The sequence below is a fragment of the Peromyscus californicus genome, unplaced genomic scaffold, assembly GCF_007827085.1.
Source record: "Peromyscus californicus insignis strain IS unplaced genomic scaffold, ASM782708v3 Scaffold_8__1_contigs__length_139910024, whole genome shotgun sequence".
NCBI lineage: Eukaryota > Metazoa > Chordata > Mammalia > Rodentia > Cricetidae > Peromyscus > Peromyscus californicus.
In genome coordinates this window covers 42,238,736-42,256,574 of record NW_026294606.1, presented here as the reverse complement: position 1 = coordinate 42,256,574, position 17,839 = coordinate 42,238,736, and the positions used below count along the sequence as shown (strand labels likewise).

The window sequence follows — 17,839 nt, the reverse complement described above, 5'->3', positions numbered from 1 at the left end:
ATGAGTTATTACGCATAGTTAAACAAAGAGGCAGGGTTTATGGTATACAGCTGGACCAAGGAGGCAGGTTTAGTTAATCTCTGTAGGAGCAGAGTCTGTAGGGTAGTAGTCTTCAGGCAGCAAATATCAAGATGGAGGAAACGATGGTAGACATCTTCTGCACACACTATCAACATCTATGCAAGGTCAGAGAAAGGCTTTACTATCTCTCTGGGTCTCACCCGAGGGAGAAGGCTTTGCCACTTTCTCATTGGTCTGAGTCGATATGATCCTTTCCATGGCTGTGTCCATGTCAGCAGCACACATTTACTCAGAAATTCTCTCACTCGGGGCTTCCTCCACTTCTCACAGTCAGCACTGGTCATGGCTGTAACCACAGAAAGACACTACCCCAAATTCTACAACCCCCTAATCTCCCGCCACCACCACCAATAAACACTCACGTCAATGTCATTTCCTGGGCTGAGGGATGAGGCTCGATAGTAGACCATCATCCCAGCTAGCACAAAGGTCTTGGTTCAGTCTCCAGTGCTGTAGACAACAACGGCAAAACTACCTCAGATCTTAGCTTCACCCTATGTCTGAGCTTAAACTAAACATCATAGAATTAATATTCCAAACAGTAAGACACATGATGACTTGAGAATCAAAACAGTCCAGCTTCCTTCTTGCTCTCTGTGTTAGTAAGAAGAATGGACAGCTCAAGGGAAACTCACACACGCACGCGCGCTCTCTTCAAAGGCTAACTCTGGAAGAGCTTCCTCTGATGAAGCCCCATCCCCTTCCACAGTGCCACCACCTGGCAACCAAGCCTTCTACACAGAAACATCCAGGGACATTTTAGCTCTAAAACTTAACTCCAAGCCATAAAAAAGTAACAACCCCCAGGCCATTGAGGACCCAACACCTCCACCCCTGAGTGTACGTAGCTCCATGTATCCTTTACATTCCTTTTCAGAGTTTTGTTTTTTGCTTCTTTGTTTGTTTTTAATCTTGAGTTGATTTAAAGAACATGAGCCACTTAATGTCTTTGGACTTGTTTTCCCATACCTAAAATCAAACTATAAATTGAATCCTTGCTACCTCAGCACCATCTGAGAGCCTTAAAAGCCAACCGAGTGAGAGAGCACTACATTTTTCCAAACATTCTCTAGGTAGGTCTTGGATAATTTGTCCTCAAATGTGACCCCTGGCTATCTGTGTCCAACAATTGCTTGTGCATCAGGAGACAGAGCTAAAATAATGCATACACAAGTAACACTTTAGTGGATGTGAGCTATTCATGTAGACCACAGCAGCATCTTCTCTTCTGTTTTCTCTTGCTTTCCTGAGGGAGCTCTTGTTACTTTATTCCAATCTGTTCCAGCCTGGCTGTCATAGATAGAGAAGGGAAGACATGAGAATGCTCACAGATGCCAGAGACAGGCTGCAGGAATGCTCTGAGGAGCTGGGTCAGTTGCTGCTGCTGCTGCTGCTACTGCTGCTGCTGCTGCTGCTGCTGCTGCTGCTGCTGCTGCTGCTGCTGCTGCTGCTGCTGCTATAACAAAGGATCACAATGTATGCTCTCTTAGTCCTGGAAACCAGAAATTCAAAACCAAGGGCATCAGAGCTATGCTCCTCTGACAGATGCTCTCGGTAGAATCATTCCTTGCCTCTTCCTGGATGCTGTGGTAGCCATCAATCCTTATAGCTGCACCCCTCCAGTCCCCACCTTCACTTTCCATTACATAATCCCCCACCCCCATGTTTGTTTTACCTCTTAGAGCCTGCCTGTCGTATTTGATGAAGGTCCATTCTAAGGACATCAAATTAACTTAATTACATCTGCAAAGACCTACCTGTATTAAGGCCCAGTTCACAGCTACTGGGAGACGAACATAATTCAAGCCATGATAAAAGTTTTCCTGTGCTCCACCATTCACTATCTCTTTTTTATGTTTTTTTATTTTATTTTATAATTTAATTTAATTTTACATATCAGCCACGGATTCCCTAGTTCTCCCCCCCTCCCGTGCCCCCCCCCCCCCGCCTTCCCCCCAGCCCACCCCCCATTCCCATCTCCTCCAGGGCAAAGACTCCCCTGGGGATTGAGTTCAACCTGGTAGACTCAGTCCAGGCAGGTCCAGTCCCCTCCTCCCAGACTGAGCCAAATGTCCCTGTATAAGCTCCAGGTTCCAAACAGCCAGCTCATGCACTGAGGACAGGTCCTGGTCCCACTGCCTGGATGCCTTCCAAACAGATCAAGCTAATCAACTGTCTCACTTATCCAGAGGGCCTGATCCAGTTGGGGGCTCCTCAGCTATTGGTTCATAGTTCATGTGTTTCCATTCATTTGGCTATTTGTCCCTGTGCTTTTTCCAATCTTGGTCTCAACAATTCTCGCTCATACAAACACTCCTCTTTCTCACCAACTGGACTCCTGGAGCTCCACTTGGGGCTGGCCATGGATCCCTGCATCTGGTTCCCTCAGTCATTGGATGAGGTTTCTAGCATGACAATTAGGGTGTTTGGCTATCCTATCACCAGAGTAGGTCAGTTCGGGCTTTCTCTCGACCATTGCCAGTAATCTGTTGTGGAGGTATCTTTGTGGATTTCTGTGGACCTCTCTAGCACTTTGCTTCTTCCTATTCTCATGTGGTCTTCATTTACCATGGTCTTTTATTCCTTGTTCTCCCTCTCTCTTCTTGATCCAGCTGGGATCTCCCACTCCCCTAAGCTCTCTTTCCCTCGACCCTTGCCCTTCATTACCCCCACTCACGTCCAGGTTGTTCATGTAGATCTCATCCATTTCTCTGTCTTTGGGCGATCCCCGTGTCTTTCTTGGGGTCCTGTTTTCTAGGTAGCCTCCCTGGAGTTGTTAGTAGCAGTCTAGTCATCTTTATTTTACATACCATGTTTGTCTTTCTGAGTCTGGGTTACCTCACTCAGGATGATTTTTTCTAGATCCATCCATTTGCCTGCAAACCTCATGATGTCATTGTTTTTCTCTGCTGAGTAATATTCCATTGTGTATATGTACCACATTTTATTTATCCATTCTTCAGTTGAAGGGCATCTAGGTTGTTTCCAGGTTCTGGCTATTACAAACAATGCTGATATGAATATAGCTGAGCAAGTGCCCTTGTGGTATGATTGAGCATTCCTTGGGTATATGCCCAAGAGTGGTATAGCTGGGTCTTGGGGGAGATTGATTCCTAATTTTCTAAGAAAGCGCCATATTGATTTCCAAAGTGGTTGTTCAAGCTTGCATTCCCACCAGCAGTGGAGGAGAGTTCCCCTAGCTCCACATCCTCTCCAGCATAAGCTGTCTTCAGTGTTTTTGATTTAGCCATTCTGACAGGTGAAAGGTGGTATCTGAGAGTCATTTTGATTTGCATTTCCCTGATGATTAGGGATGTTGAGCAATTCCTTAAATGTCTTTCAGCCATTTGAGCTTCCTCTGTTGAGAATTCTGTTTAGTTCTATAGCCCACTTCATAATTGAACTGTTGGCATTTTGATGTCTAATTTCTTGAGTTCTTTATATATTCTGGATATCAGCCCTCTGTCAGATGTGGGGTTGGTGAAGACCTTTTCCCATTCTGTAGGCTGTCGCTTTGCCTTGTTGACCATATCCTTTGCTCCACAAAAGCTTCTCAGTTTCAAGAGGCCCCATTGATTGATTGTTTCTCTCAGTGTCTGTGCTACTGGTGTTATATTTAGGAAGTGATCTCCTATCCCAATGCATTCAAGACTACTTCCTACTTTCTCTTCTATCAGGTTCAGAGTAACTAGATTTATGTTGAGGTCTTTGATCCTCTTGGACTTAAGTTTTGTGCACAGTGACAGATATGGATCTATTGCAGCCTTCTACACGTTGATATCCAGTTATGCCAGCACCATTTGTTGAAGATGCTTTCTTTTTTTCCATTGTACAGTTTTGGCTTCTTTGTCAAAAATTATATGTTCATAGGTGTGCAGATTAATGTCAGGGTCTTCAATTCGATTCCATTGGTCCACATGTCGGTTTTTATGCCAGTACCAAGCTGTTTTTATTACTGTAGCTCTATAGTAGAGCTTGAGGTCAGGGGTTGTGATGCCTCAAGAGGTTGTTTTATTGTACAGGATTCTTTTGGCTATCCTGGGTTTTTTGTTTTTCCATATGAAGTTGAGTATTATTCTTTCCAGGTCTGTGAAGAATTGTGTTGGTATTTTGATGGGGATTGCATTGAATCTGTAGATTGCTTTTGGTAAGATTTCCATTTTTACTATGTTAATTCTTCCTATCCATGAGCATGGGAGATCTTTCCATTTTCTGACATCTTCTTCAATTTCTTTTTCCAGGGACTTAAAGTTCTTGTCATATAGGTCCTTCACTTGCTTGGTTGGTGTTACCCCAAGGTATTTTATATCATTTGTAGCTATTGTAAAGGGTGATGTATCTCTGATTTCCTTCTCAACCTGTTTGTCCATTGTATATAGGAGGGCTACTGATTTTTTTTCAGTTGATCTTGTATCCTGCTATGTTGCTGAAGGTGTTTATAAGTTGTATCAGTTCCTTGGTTGAATCTTTGGGGTCACTCAAGTATACTATCATGTCATCTGCAAATAGGGAAAGCTTGACTTCTTCCTTTCCAATTTGTATCCCCTTAATCTCCTTATGTTGTTTTATTGCTCTGGCTAGAACTTCAAGTACTATATTGAACATTCATTATCTCTTGAGCTTCATGAGGACTACATTTGCTGAAGATCCCTAGGCTGCCATTAAGATAGCTGGAGAAAAGAGGAGGCAGCTGTGATTCTGACCCATTTTCAGAGTCTCTTAAGAATTGAGCCGGGCGGTGGTGGCACACGCCTTTAATCCCACCACTCAGGAGGCAGAGGCAGGCGGATCTTTGTGAGTTCAAGGCCAGCCTGGTCTACAGTGCAAGATCCAGGAAAGCCACAAAGCCACACAGAGAAACCCTGTCTTGAAAAACAAACAAACAAACAAAAAAGAATTGAAGAGTGACAAACTTTTCCTAGCTCATCTGCCAATAAGAGCCCCGCAGCCAGCTGGTCTGAATCCCAGATCCAGTAGCTTCACCCCTCTCTGGGGATAGGGTTATGTAGATGTAACCAACTGTCTTTTTAAATAAGAAACACAGAACCAATGCAAAGAAGAAAGCCAAGAGGTCAGAGCTAAGAGCTAAAACCTTACCCTTCCTCCTGTGGTGGTCCTACCTCTCCGAACCAGAGCTACTTTCTGTGTTAAAGTCTTTATATAGAGTTTCTGTTCTGCCTTCTCATTGGTTGTAAACCCAACCACATGACTGCCTTGTCACGGCCTGTCTGTAAAGGCCTCCAGGTTTTCTATGATTGGTATTGAGATTAAAGGCATGTGTATCCAATACTGGCTGTATCCCTGAACACACAGAGACTTACCCAGCTCTGCCTACCAAGTGCTGGGATTATAAGCGTACGCCACCACTGCCCTGCTTTCCTATGGCTTGCTAATAGCTCTGACCCTGGGCAACTTTATTTACTAACATACAAATAACATTTTAGTACAAATAAAATATCACCAGGTTAGACACAGAGAGCCTCAAGTTATGAGGAGAAGAGACTGTCAGACATGAAAGAAGATGCTTCAAGGTTGAGGTGCAGCCAGCTCCCCAGGTGCCAATCATTTCATCATGCCTGTTTTGAGCTGATTTGGGACCCCTATCTCTTCTTTAATGGCACCATTGAAGTTTCCAATGATATCCAAGTGATAACTCTTTAATTGAACTACCTTTGAAATTTTGAATTCAGGAGCATCTGGGGCCATGGATTTTCTTGGCCCAACTTAAAAAGAAAATTATTCCTTTATGATAAAAGCAAAAACAGCACGTTTTATTCTCTTTTAAAGTCACTGTGATTCAATTTTAATTTGTACCACACCATAATGTATTTGGTAATTTATGACTTACAACGCACACGTAAGTGCAGCCTCATTTGCCCTTTAAACCAACCTGTGCTTCAGTAATCATCATCAGAACAAATTAGCTGGTGCTTTCTACACATCAAGGACCACTGTGTATGTTGAGGCAGGCACTATTATTGTCCCCTTTCAAACATGTAAAGTTACTCTCTAGTGGCCACAGATCAGCCTCTGCTCCCACTGACCCTCTAGACTCCCAGCCCTCTTCTTATGTGAACAAATAGATTGTAAATGCCCACCCTACTTGTTTTGAGCTCCATTTGGATGCCTTTGATTCAAAAAAACATTACAAAATCCCACAAAGTCCCATGTTACTAACACTAAATTTTAGGTTCGAGGCACAGCCTCATCCTGCCCCATGACTACAACCTTCTGCTGTCCTGTATCTGATTTCCCCCAAATGGAGGGGAAAGCAGTGGCTCCATTTTGCAGCAGGGAGAGTCCGGGAGCAAGGCACAGAGAGTCCTTCCTCTTAGAGTATCCATAACTTTGGTCTGATTTATGCTAGCTATCATGCCTGTGTCCTTGGCTACCCAGTCTCATAAGGAAGAGTGTAAGTTACTAGCTAATGACCATTAAATGCCCAAGATTCTTACAATGAGTGGTTAAATAAAAGTGTTTCTTAACAAAGGGGTTAAAGACAATTGTCTTAGTCACTGTTCTATCGCTGTAAAAAGACACCATGACCATGGCAACTCTTATAAAGGACATCATTTAAGTGGGGCTGGCTTACAATTCAGAGGATTAGTTCATTGTCACATGGCGGGGAGAGTGGTGGCATGTAGACAGACATGGTGCTGGTAAAGTTGAGAGTTCTACATCTGGGCACAGGCAGCAGGAAGAGAGAGACAGTGGGCCTGTCTTGAGCATTTGAAACCCCAAAGCCCACCCCCCAGTGAAACACTTCCTCCAGCAAGGCCACACCTCCTAATCTCTATCAAGTACTGCCACTCCCTAATGATCAAGCACTCAAATATATGAGCCTCTGGGGGCCATTCCTGTTCAAACCACCACAGGAGAGCTGGGGTTCATTGGCTAGATCCAACAGGTAGTCTGTATTTCCTAAGTACCATAACATTGATATCCCATGTTTCCTACAACTCTAACTCATTTATTTTACATCTCAGATGGCCCACAATAAACAGAGAGAAACTGTTTGAATGGAGAGCAATGACTGGCCAAGTGTGGCTGACATTCCCATGAGCTACGCAGACTCTGGGTTTTATTTTTAGATCAGTGTCTGAAACATAAACAACCAGTATCTGCACATGTTTATTTTCACAAACATCTTTTTTTAATCTCACCAGGCACTTTGTTTTCCTTCCTAGATCTATAAAGAAGGCTGTGCCATTCAAAGATGTGGATTCTGACAAATACAGTGTTTTCCCAGTGAGTATTGCCATGAATGAGTATGTGTTCACTCCTTATTATATTTCATCTACAAAATTCTTCCCTTTAATAAGACATGACTGAATTTCATTTGATGAACATACATCAGTTCACAATTTCAAGGGCTTTTTGACTTCATAAAATCACCAGCCATCAAAGCAAACTATAGACCCAGTTCTGTTTTCTCCTCTCCCTGTTCCTACCTGCAGTTCCCCAGTGGGCTATGGTTACCACAAGGGTGGTGTCAATTATTTGGAAATTCATAAACCTGCTTGGGCTTACTTTTTCAAGTGTGTGCGTGAGAGACAGTTTGATTTAGACTTGTTAAGATGCCAAAGAAGTTTCTGGGGAAACAAACAAAGGGCCTGTCCTCAAACCCCCATAGGATGAGAGACTGCAAGAAGGAACATTGTCGGATAGAATTTTGATCCCTGATTGTTTTAAGCTCTTCAGCAATGTACAAATCCAAATGATTTGCAGTTGACTGTAGCTAGAGTTTTCCTGCCTGGCCCACAGTCAGGACAAATCTCTCTCACCTGCCAGTCCCACAGCCGCTCAGACCCAACCAAGTAAACACAGAGACTTATATTGGTTACAAACTGTATGGCCATGGCAGGCTTCTTGCTAACTGTTCTTATATCTTAAATTAATCCATTTCTATAAATCTATACCTTGCCACGGGGCTCGTGGCTTACCGGCATCTTCACATGCTGTTTGTCATCGTGGCAGCTGGCAGTGTCTCTCTGACTCAGCCTTCCACTTCCCAGCTTTATTCTCCTCCTTGTCCCACCTACACTTCCTGCCTAGCCAATGGCCAATCAGTGTTTTATTTATTGACCAATCAGCAACACATTTGACATACAGACCATCCCACAGCAGTTGACATACATTATTTTTGAATTACCCAATGAAAAGTTTCATCACTGGCCAAATAGATGAATTATTTTATATCCTGAGAAGACTAGTGGCTAACCAAACAACTGAGGAGCTGGACAGTCCTGCTGTTTCTAGGAGTATACATGAATGCATATATATATATACATATGCATATATGTAAGGACACACGCATATGTACACACATGCACATACATACAAATACACATACCCTAACACCTTCACACATAGGCACACACCCAATGTCACCCATCAACACACATTCATTTATGCATCCCACTGTTGTCTCGGTTTGGTGTCATATTATATTTTACCTCACACAGCTTATCTTATATTAATCTTAATTTCCCTACTTATCTTCAGTATTTGAGCTGAAAACCTGTGGATGTCAACATGCCTTAGATAGCCCTGATTAGCTTTCACTGTGGGCCATGTCAAAGCTGGACTAAGCCCTTCTGTGTGTGCTCTTCGATTTCAGACATTGCGGGGCTACCACTGGCGAGGCAGAGACTGTAACGACAGTGACAAGACAGTGTACCCAGGCAGAAGGTAACTTTTATTGGAGACGTGAGACACGATGGCTTTCCCCAACCTGGGGATCCCTAGTTGCAGGGAGAACAGTTGTTTATCCAAATATGCTTACCAAGAACCTTCTACTTGCAAAGCACTTGGGGTGGAGTTAGGCACTAAACAAAACAGGAAGTTGCTGCTTCGATGGCATGGCATTCTATTGAGAGAAACTAGTTACACAAAAATGACTGCAGACATTGATACAGCCCCCAAGTGGGTTCTTCAGTAAGGTAGACCTGGGAGTTGTGTCCTGTTCCCTTAGAGCAAGGTATGGACTCCAAACACTAAGACCCATGCCCTGCTTGAGTCGTGACCTGATGGACAACAACCGTAGCTCTGCCTTCAAGACATGGCTGTGACACCCTTTGCTGTCACAGGATTGCAATGCTGGAACAACAAGCTGACCAGGGGATGCACAGCTCACAGGCAGTGTTTGCAGCTTCACCTTGCTAAAGAAGATGGACTGCAGACTTACTCCTTAGGCACACCATTCCACAACTCCATAGACCACAGGAATCCTCAGTCATTGGAAAGACTGCCTTCAAGCTGAGGTTCCCAGAACTGCTCCAAATCAAGAATGCACAGGCTACATTGTTGTATGATATTTTGTTTGCATTCCAACAAACACAGCTTGCCTGGAGATCAGATGGTGGAGCTAGCCACTAGTTAACTACAGAGGCCAGGCAGTGGTGGCATATGCCTTTAATCCTAGCAATTGGGAGAAGGAAGCAAGAAGATCAGGAGTTCAAGGCCACTCTGAGCTGCATGAGACTGAACCAGTCTAAAAGAGAAACAGAGCCAGGTGGTAGTAGTGCATACCTTTAATCCCAGCACTAGGGAGGTGGAGATAGGAATATAAAGTGGGTGGAGACAGGACCATGGGCCCATTCAGTCTGAGGATTCCTAGAGACAGGATGATTCCCCATTCAGTCTGAGGATTTGCAGAGACAGGCCGACCCATTCGGTCTGAGATTTCGTCGAGGTAAGAACTCTCTGGTGGCTGGCTGCTCTGCTTCTCTGATCTTTCAGCTTTAAACCTAATATCTGACTCAGCGTTTTTATTGTTAAGACTAATGAAGATAGCGCTTCACTAAGTGGCAGCTTTTGTATGTCACAACACATATAGGGTGCTCTTCCTCGAAGAACACTATTATCTTATGGTGTAATTTCCCATGACACCCATTTACGAAACTAACACTCACTGAGCATTCCATATATGCCAAAGACTAATGCTGATGTTTTCTTCATAGGCCGCACAACTGGGATGTCCATCAAGACTCCAACTGTAATGGCATTTGGGTAAGCAATGGTTAAAGTTGAACATCATCTCTTACTTTCTGCCTTCCCCAGTGTGGATTTTCTTGGGCCACACTGGGAAGGTGAGAGCCCAGGGAACTCTTCCCCTGCTACTTGCACGAGGGATAAAGATTTTCCATCACATAGGAAGACCAGCAGTGGTGTCAGAACTGGGGCTTCCTCAGAAACAGCCTGTTTAAGCCAGGCTGTGGTCGCTACTGTCTAATTCCTTTATTCTGTTTGTTGTGTGATGAATTGGAGTTGATGCTAGCACCCTTACAGCACCCACACAGCTGTTGGGAAAAGCCACGTGATGTTGCCATTTTGTTACAGCCATTTTTGTTTTCCTTCATAAGCCTTGTCAGGTCGCATAGAAATTACCCTGCGTGCACCACTCACACCCTGAAGCTTCTGGCTGTGCTGCCCCAGTTCTCTAGATACAATGGGTTTATAGCTTTCAGGGAGAGAGAAGGGAAGAAAGCAGAAATCCAATCCAATACTTAACCTGTGGGAAGCAATGGCTGCAGCTTCGTGTGTTATAGTCATCTGACATTTACATGATTTGATGTAATCCTTGTGGAGAACAAAGAAACCAACTTACAAATACAAACTCAAGTATAAAAGTAGACAGTCACTTAGAAACATGAAGGAAATCCTAACAAGTCATCAGAGTCTTGCAAAGTCAGGTCAGTTTCTTTTGTTGTTGTTTTTTGGGTTTGGTTTTTTTTTTGTTTTGTTTTGTTTTGTTTTCTTCTAAGCCTGAAGTGCTTGCATAGAAATACTTACATCTTATCAATGACAGCATGGCCTCTCTGCTCTATTGAGAACAGTAGTTCTCAACCTTCCTAATGCTGCAACCCTTAAAGATGGTTCCTCATGTTGTGGTGACCCCCATCCATAAAGTTATTTCATTGCTACTTCATAACTGTAATTTTACTATTGTTATGAATCATACCGCAAATATATGATATGCAGGATATCTGATATGTGAGACCCAAGACGGTCTTGACCCAAAACTTGAGAAGAGATGACCTAGAAGGTTCTGGAGCTCCCAGCCCCTCCCAGTACCTTCACAGGCAGGAGCTGTGCAAACAAGGAGCCTTAAAGATAAAGCTTCCTGGCTTTGAAGGAAATTGTTGTTTCATTTTTCTGCTTAGTCCTTTTTCTCTCCCCAGGACACCAGTGGCTCAGGCTTGCATTAGCAATCCCTATTGTGTGCATCGAGACCTGTGGCTTCTGGTATATAAACAGCATGACAGATAACTACTGTGTCAACCTCAAACATTCTACCCTCAGTCATGCTACCTCTTTATGGGATAAAAAATCTATACTAGAGCTCAAAGGTGTAGAGGACTCCAAGGTAGCTCTTTTTGTGGTAAATCCAAGTTTGGTTGTCTTATCTCAGGACAAAGGATTAGTATGTGGGGATGTTGTCTTTGTCCCATGGTCTCCACTGTTTGTGACACGGTATACCACCTCTGTAAGGAAGGGGCCAAGCACAGACTGAGAGAAATCCACTGTGAGTTCAGGTGGCAAAACCTGAAGCTCATCATCACTAACTCGAAAGACACAGCATCTTCATGTCTTCACACCTGTCCCTTTCTGCAGAGGAAAAATGACTCAGAATCACAAAGTCAAAAACAAGGAGCCTGCAGTCATCAAGGCCGCTACTTACTGCACAGTGTCGCCTGGCTCCATTGTTGACTGTGATGCGAATAGGTGTATGTGTGTTGAGGGTTGGCTCTTGTCATCGGTTAATTACGGAAGGCACAAGGGCCAGTAAAGCTGGATGCTTCTGCTTCCTTCAAGACTTCCCAGCATGTTTCCATGCACATTGGAGCCTTCAAGACCAGGAGCAAGAACTTATTGTTTCCATCATATCTACGTTCACCAAGCACTTTTGTCTTAAAATATGACTAATGTCTCTTCCAAGGGACAGGTGCTGCACTAAGTGTCTCACTTCACTTTGGAGGCTCAACTGTGATAACTCAGTCACACTCAAGACCAACTGCCCTTCTTGGGTTTCTTAACCCTTGAGTTGTTGATGTTTGAGTTAGACATATCATCTTAGAGCTGTAGGGTATACTGCAGCCTCCTATGTTTCTGTCCACAATATATCAAGAGTACCCCATTCCACTGTGACAACCACAAGTGTCTCCATGCTTCATCAATGTTCCCTGGATTGAGTGTGGGTTGAAAGGGTGAAATGGATGAAAATTGGTGTTCCTGAGATGTCTGGATACTTTGATCTCCAGCTCAGAGACTATAGAACACACCCTTGACCTACATCCCCAAGACTCAGTCAGCCCTCAGTGCTCCAAGGAGAGTCATTCCTGTCTCTGCTCCTCTTCTAAATGGTTGCCCCAGATTGCTCTGAACGAATGGGCCCTCATTTCTTGTTATCTTCCTGTTCTATCCTCAATTCCTCTTAAACCCAGCTCATTACATGGAGTATATGTTGGATTAGGGACCCAAAAGGCTTCAAAGGGTTTTATCTATTGATTTGCCTTTGCATGTTAAATTCAGTTGGGAAGGATTTAGTGTATGTGTCTCATAAATTTAAAATCACACTGCTAATCTCTTCATTTCTCTTTTAAAGGGTATTGATCCAAAAGATGGCATTCCATATGAGAAGAAATTCTGTGAAGGTATGAACTAAAAGTCAGCATCTTACTACAGTAGATACTTCTTTTCTAGTTGAGTCAAAGTAAAGAGAAAAAAAAATCATCTTTGTGAGGCAGAGCCTGAGGTTAGCAGTTACTTTACAGGGCCCATTTAGATGGGTTTTCAAAACTGATCAGAAAAAGACAGGAATAGAAGAAGAGGCAGATCTGGAAGATGCAGAATGTAATTTGTTTAATTGGCTCTTTCACTTGGGGACTAGAAACCTTAATGATAACATCAGGGAAGACTGCAGGGCAAATAACAGAGTAATCAGAAGTTGGGACTTTTCCAAATAACGACATAGGAAGTAATATCTAATCATTTGCATGTCCTTTTCAACATACATTAAGCTTAGCCACACTATACTGAGGAGACAGTCTCTAATGGTGAATATCTGAATGACTTAAGAGAGAAGCCAAGCTTCAGCCTGCAGATGCTTCCAGAAATAACTAAGCAAAAGCTTCCTACTCTAAAAACACAAATGCCTGGGCATGTGAGCCACCAGTGCTGAACACCGACTCCAGGGGTAAACCAAACTAAGGCACTGTCCCTGTGTTGTTACTCAGTGCTTCTCTGCTCCCCAGAAGATGGGTTTAGTCATGCACTCACTCAACAGCTGTTCCCTGGATAACCACTCTAATTATCCCAAAGGCGACCTTTTATACTTGAAAAGGTCAATCTAAAGAACCTTTGTAAGTTCTCAGAGGGGAAAAAGGGAGGACTGGAAATTGAAAGGTCCGTTGAAAAGTTATGCAAATTAGAAATATTTGTTGAGTGACAGAAAGAACAAATAAGTTTGTAACCAAGCCTGGTGGCACAGGCCTGTAATCTCATATGCTCATATGTTGAGGCAAGAGATTGAATGTTCAAGTCCTGTTTTGGCTTCAGGGTGATTTCAGGCTGGCCTGAGCAAGTGAATGAGATCCTGTCTCAAAATAAGATGTAAAAAGATGGTTAGAGATATAGCATAGTGGTAGAGTATTTGCTTAGCATGTGCTGGGTCCTAAGTTCGATCCTCAGTACTACAAGAAGAAAAAGAAGAGAGAAGACTATGAGTAACTCTGGAGTTTGGGGAGCAGCTCCGTGCTAAAACACTAGTTTAGTATGCATGAGGCCCAATGTTCAGTTCCAGAATTGTAATAAAATAATAACAGCAACAACTGCAGATGTAGATGAAATTCTAAACCTTCTGGGCTAGCGAACAGAGGAAGGAAAACCCCTGAATCTCCACATCCCACCACACTGCCCTCTTAGATGCCCTAGACCCTCTTATTTTCCATTCTTGTGGCTCAGCAGCAGCTTACAGAGAAGCCAAGGCTAGGGAACCATTACAATAAAGCTGGGCCACCCTCTGGCTCACTCCAAGGGCTTGGGGATGGAGGAAGGAGAGGTCTCTGACTCTAGAGGGATCATTTGATTTTTCTAGGTCCTTAAGAGGATAGAGGGTATACCCACCAGTAAGTGATTTGTGTAGATGTGTCTCTGAATCTGATTAAGTGACTCTTACATCCAGACATGCAGGCTGCACAGAGACCTTTCTATCTCCTTCTCTCTGTTTTTCAGCCAGAATTGTCCATCCAGTGCCTTTGTGTATGTGGATTTAAGGACTTTAAGAGACCATCACATCTTTAAACTATAAAAATTGCTCCATGAGGTCATTAACTCTTAAAGAGAATCAGTGTATTCTCTAAGAAAGCCATTTCCAGAACCAAAATTTAGGACATATTTCTGAACTCAGATCAAGTCTAGTTCTTGTGTTCATCCATCATTCATTCTGGATGTTGTACAGCCGTTGCTTTTACGCTGAGCCAGGAAGCACACCTGTGTTTATGCAGCTTAGCTAGCAGTTCAGCGGCTGAGAAATTTCATTCAGCTCCTGAACGCTCCCCTCACACTCTCCAACACACGAAAAGTGGCAATGTATCACTGTTAGGATGTACTGTGCATTCAATGCACACCAGGCTATCTGCTCGAATAGCTACTCGCTCTGGAGGCTGCCCACTCCTTGAGTACATAAATAATGTAAATAAATTGTGCTTCCTAGGTTCACAGCCCAAGGGAATCATTTTGCTGGGAGACTCAGCTGGGGCTCATTTTCACATCCCTCCTGAATGGCTGACAGCTTCGCAGATGTCTTCCGTAAGTAATTGGGGCAGTACTCAATCCGGATGTGCTGGCCTTTGCTTTTGTTCCCTGTGCTCTTAATGGGAAGCCAACTCCAAACAGGTGCAAATTTCCCTTTGTAGGCAGACGCAGGCAAAGGTTTCTCCTCCTCACCTTCCCAGCCTCATCTCACCTCCTGTCAGAAAAGGCAAAGATGGCAGTTGAGAGTCAAGACAGCGGCTGGTGTGCAGAAGGAGCAGTCATGTGCTGGCTTCTCCTGGAAGTCAGGAGCATGGAGAGTGTTTCCAGCCTGGAAGCTGTCTATAAGCATGCTGAGGCTAGGCAGAGCAGACTGCTGGGCTCTTGAGAGCTACTTCTGTGCTTCATGGGGGGACAGCAGGGGACAGAGAATCTGCCCCACACACACACACACTTCTGAAGAACAGAATGATCCTGTAAGGGTTTTTTCAGTGAAGAAAATAACAAAGACAGCCATAATAAATAATGAGAGACTCAGAGACAAGAGGAAAGGAGGAAGACACCAAGAGTCACTGACCCTATCAAACATGGGCATTGTGAGAGGGGTCTCCATGTGTTAGATGATCACATCATGAATACAGGCAATCACCCATATCTGCAGGTCCCGTACCCACAGAATCAACCCACTGCAGATGGAAGCTGCAGGCCAGCTGTGCTGACGGCATTTGTGACGGACGTGTGTGTCGGCTTTCGTGGACCTCTGCAGATCTGTGTCTGTGAGACCTGCCATAGGTCGAGGACCTTAGAACAGGACCGATGACAGTCTAATGCTGCAGACAATTTTTCTTAGTTTCAGTGTATTGTTTTTACATGAATGAAACAAAGAAAGCAATGATCCAAGGAAGGTGGTTTGAGTTCGGAAAAACATGATCAGAAAAACATGTAAATAAACGTCAGTAAGCATCTACTAAATATTAACAGATCAGCCCCTTCCCAGAACTTTCTCAGGACATACCAATTTAAATATAATTGTCTGACACGCAGTATAGCTTATATCTGGGAAGGCAAAAAAAAAAAAAGGTTATATCCAGATTCAGGGTACAATAAGGATAGCGTTCAGCATATCCTTTCAACAGATTGGGTTCTACAGCTATCTTCCAACATCCAACAAGAATAAACATGTCTTATAAATTGAATGTAAATGTTTAACACAGGAAGCATGAAATCACATCCAAGAACAATCCAGAGAACAAAATGAACATGAGGTAAAAGGCCCTCTGCCTTTTTTCCTGGAGTCTCTCTCTCAGTTCCCCAAGACATCATTCACCATGTGTCATTCTTTTGACTGTGTTTTGACAGACATATAAAGACTTTTTCTTGTCATTATTCCTTAAACAATACAGCACATTGCCTGATGACGTGGCACTCCTATTGTATTTGACATTATAAGTAGTCCAGGGGTATTTAAAAGTATCTGGAAGATGTGTATCAGTCATATGTAAATGCCATTCCAATTTATATAAGAGACTCGAGCATCTATAATTTTGGTATTCAAAGGGGCTCTGGAACCTTCCCCCCAAATCCCAAGGGACTATGGTATGTGGCGAAAGAGGATGACAACTGTGTGTTCTCCAGTTCTCACCTGCCGGGTTATCACAAGAGCCATTTTCTTCCCCAGCTGAACTGTGCAAACACCTAGGATTTATGTGACAAAGGATGAGAGCCAGAGAGAAGGGCAGGACAGTCTGAATGGCACACACCCAAACAAAGGGTGCTGTGCCATCTGCAGTTTCAGCTTCCTAAGGTGAGAGCTGCCATGAGAGGATGTGCCAACACCTGTACCGGAACCTTCTACATAACCGTCAGGGCCAGTACTAAGTAAAGTAATTAAAATGCAAAATAGAAATGTGTGTGGTAGTACATGCCTATAGTCTAATCCGTTGGAGACTAGCCTTATCTACATATTGAGTTTGAAGTCGGCCTGGGCTACATGAAACATGTTTTTAAGAGTTTCATTAAAGATGCTGTGCTGGCTAGTTTTATGTCAACACGAGCTAGAATCATTTGGGAAGAAGGAACCTCAGTCTAGAAAATGCCCACATCAGATTTGCTATAGGAAAGTCTGTAGAGCATTTCATTGACAGATGATTGATGTGGGAGGGCCCAGCTCATTGTGGGCAGTGCCATTCCTGAGCAAGTGGCCCTGGGTGGCATAAGAAAGCAGGCTGAGCAAGCTATGGGACGCAAGTCAGTAAGCAGCACTCCTCCATGGCCTCTGCATCAGCTCCTGCCTCCAGGATCCTGCCTTGAATTCCTGCCTTTGACTTCCCTAAATGATGGACTATAATCTGTAAGGCGAAATAAACCCTTTTCTTCCCAGCTTGATTTTGGTTATGGTATTTTATCATAACAATAGAAACTCTACTAAGACAAAAATTGGTACCAGCTCATGGAGTATTGCTTTGACAGACCTGACTATGGGCTTTTGAGAAGATTATGGAAGAACTTTGGACTAGAAAAGCCATTGAGCAGTCAGAGCTTAATGAGCTATAGTGGAAACTTAAAAGACAAATGCTGGGAGCTTGGAAAATAAAGGTGTTGAGAAAAATGTAGACGATGGAGACATGGCTTGTGGCAATTCAGAGGAAAGTCTGAAAATCTCTTAAAGACTTGTGGTGGTTTAAATGAGCCCTTCTAGGCTCATATATTAGCTGGCTAGATGAACTATTTGAAAGGGTTAGGAGGTGTGATCTTGTTGGAGTAGGTGTTTCCTTGGTGGAGGAGGTATGTTGGTGGGGTAGGCTTTGAGTATTTAAAAGCCCATATCCCCACTTCCCATGGCTGCTGCCTATGAATTAGGATGTAGCTCTCCACTACTTCTCCAGCACCATGCCTGCCTGCCTGCATGCTACCATGCTCCTCACTATGATAATAATGGACTAACCCTATGAACTGTAAGCCACTCCCCAATTAAATGCCTTCTTTTATAAGAGTTGCCTAGCCA

At 43.5% G+C, this 17,839-nt stretch overlaps 1 protein-coding gene across 2 annotated transcripts in view; it reads left to right on the top strand.

Annotated features, from left to right (window-relative positions):
• Nucleotides 1–17,839, top strand: part of Aoah (acyloxyacyl hydrolase) — a 239,786-nt gene that overhangs the window by 118,691 nt on the left and 103,256 nt on the right. For both annotated transcript variants that reach the window (XM_052729193.1, XM_052729192.1), the window contains exons 7-11: nt 7,269–7,329; nt 8,702–8,772; nt 10,044–10,092; nt 12,689–12,737; nt 14,798–14,892. In XM_052729193.1, coding sequence (XP_052585153.1) covers nt 7,269–7,329; nt 8,702–8,772; nt 10,044–10,092; nt 12,689–12,737; nt 14,798–14,892 — 325 coding nt within the window. The remainder of the gene's footprint in view (nt 1–7,268; nt 7,330–8,701; nt 8,773–10,043; nt 10,093–12,688; nt 12,738–14,797; nt 14,893–17,839) is intronic.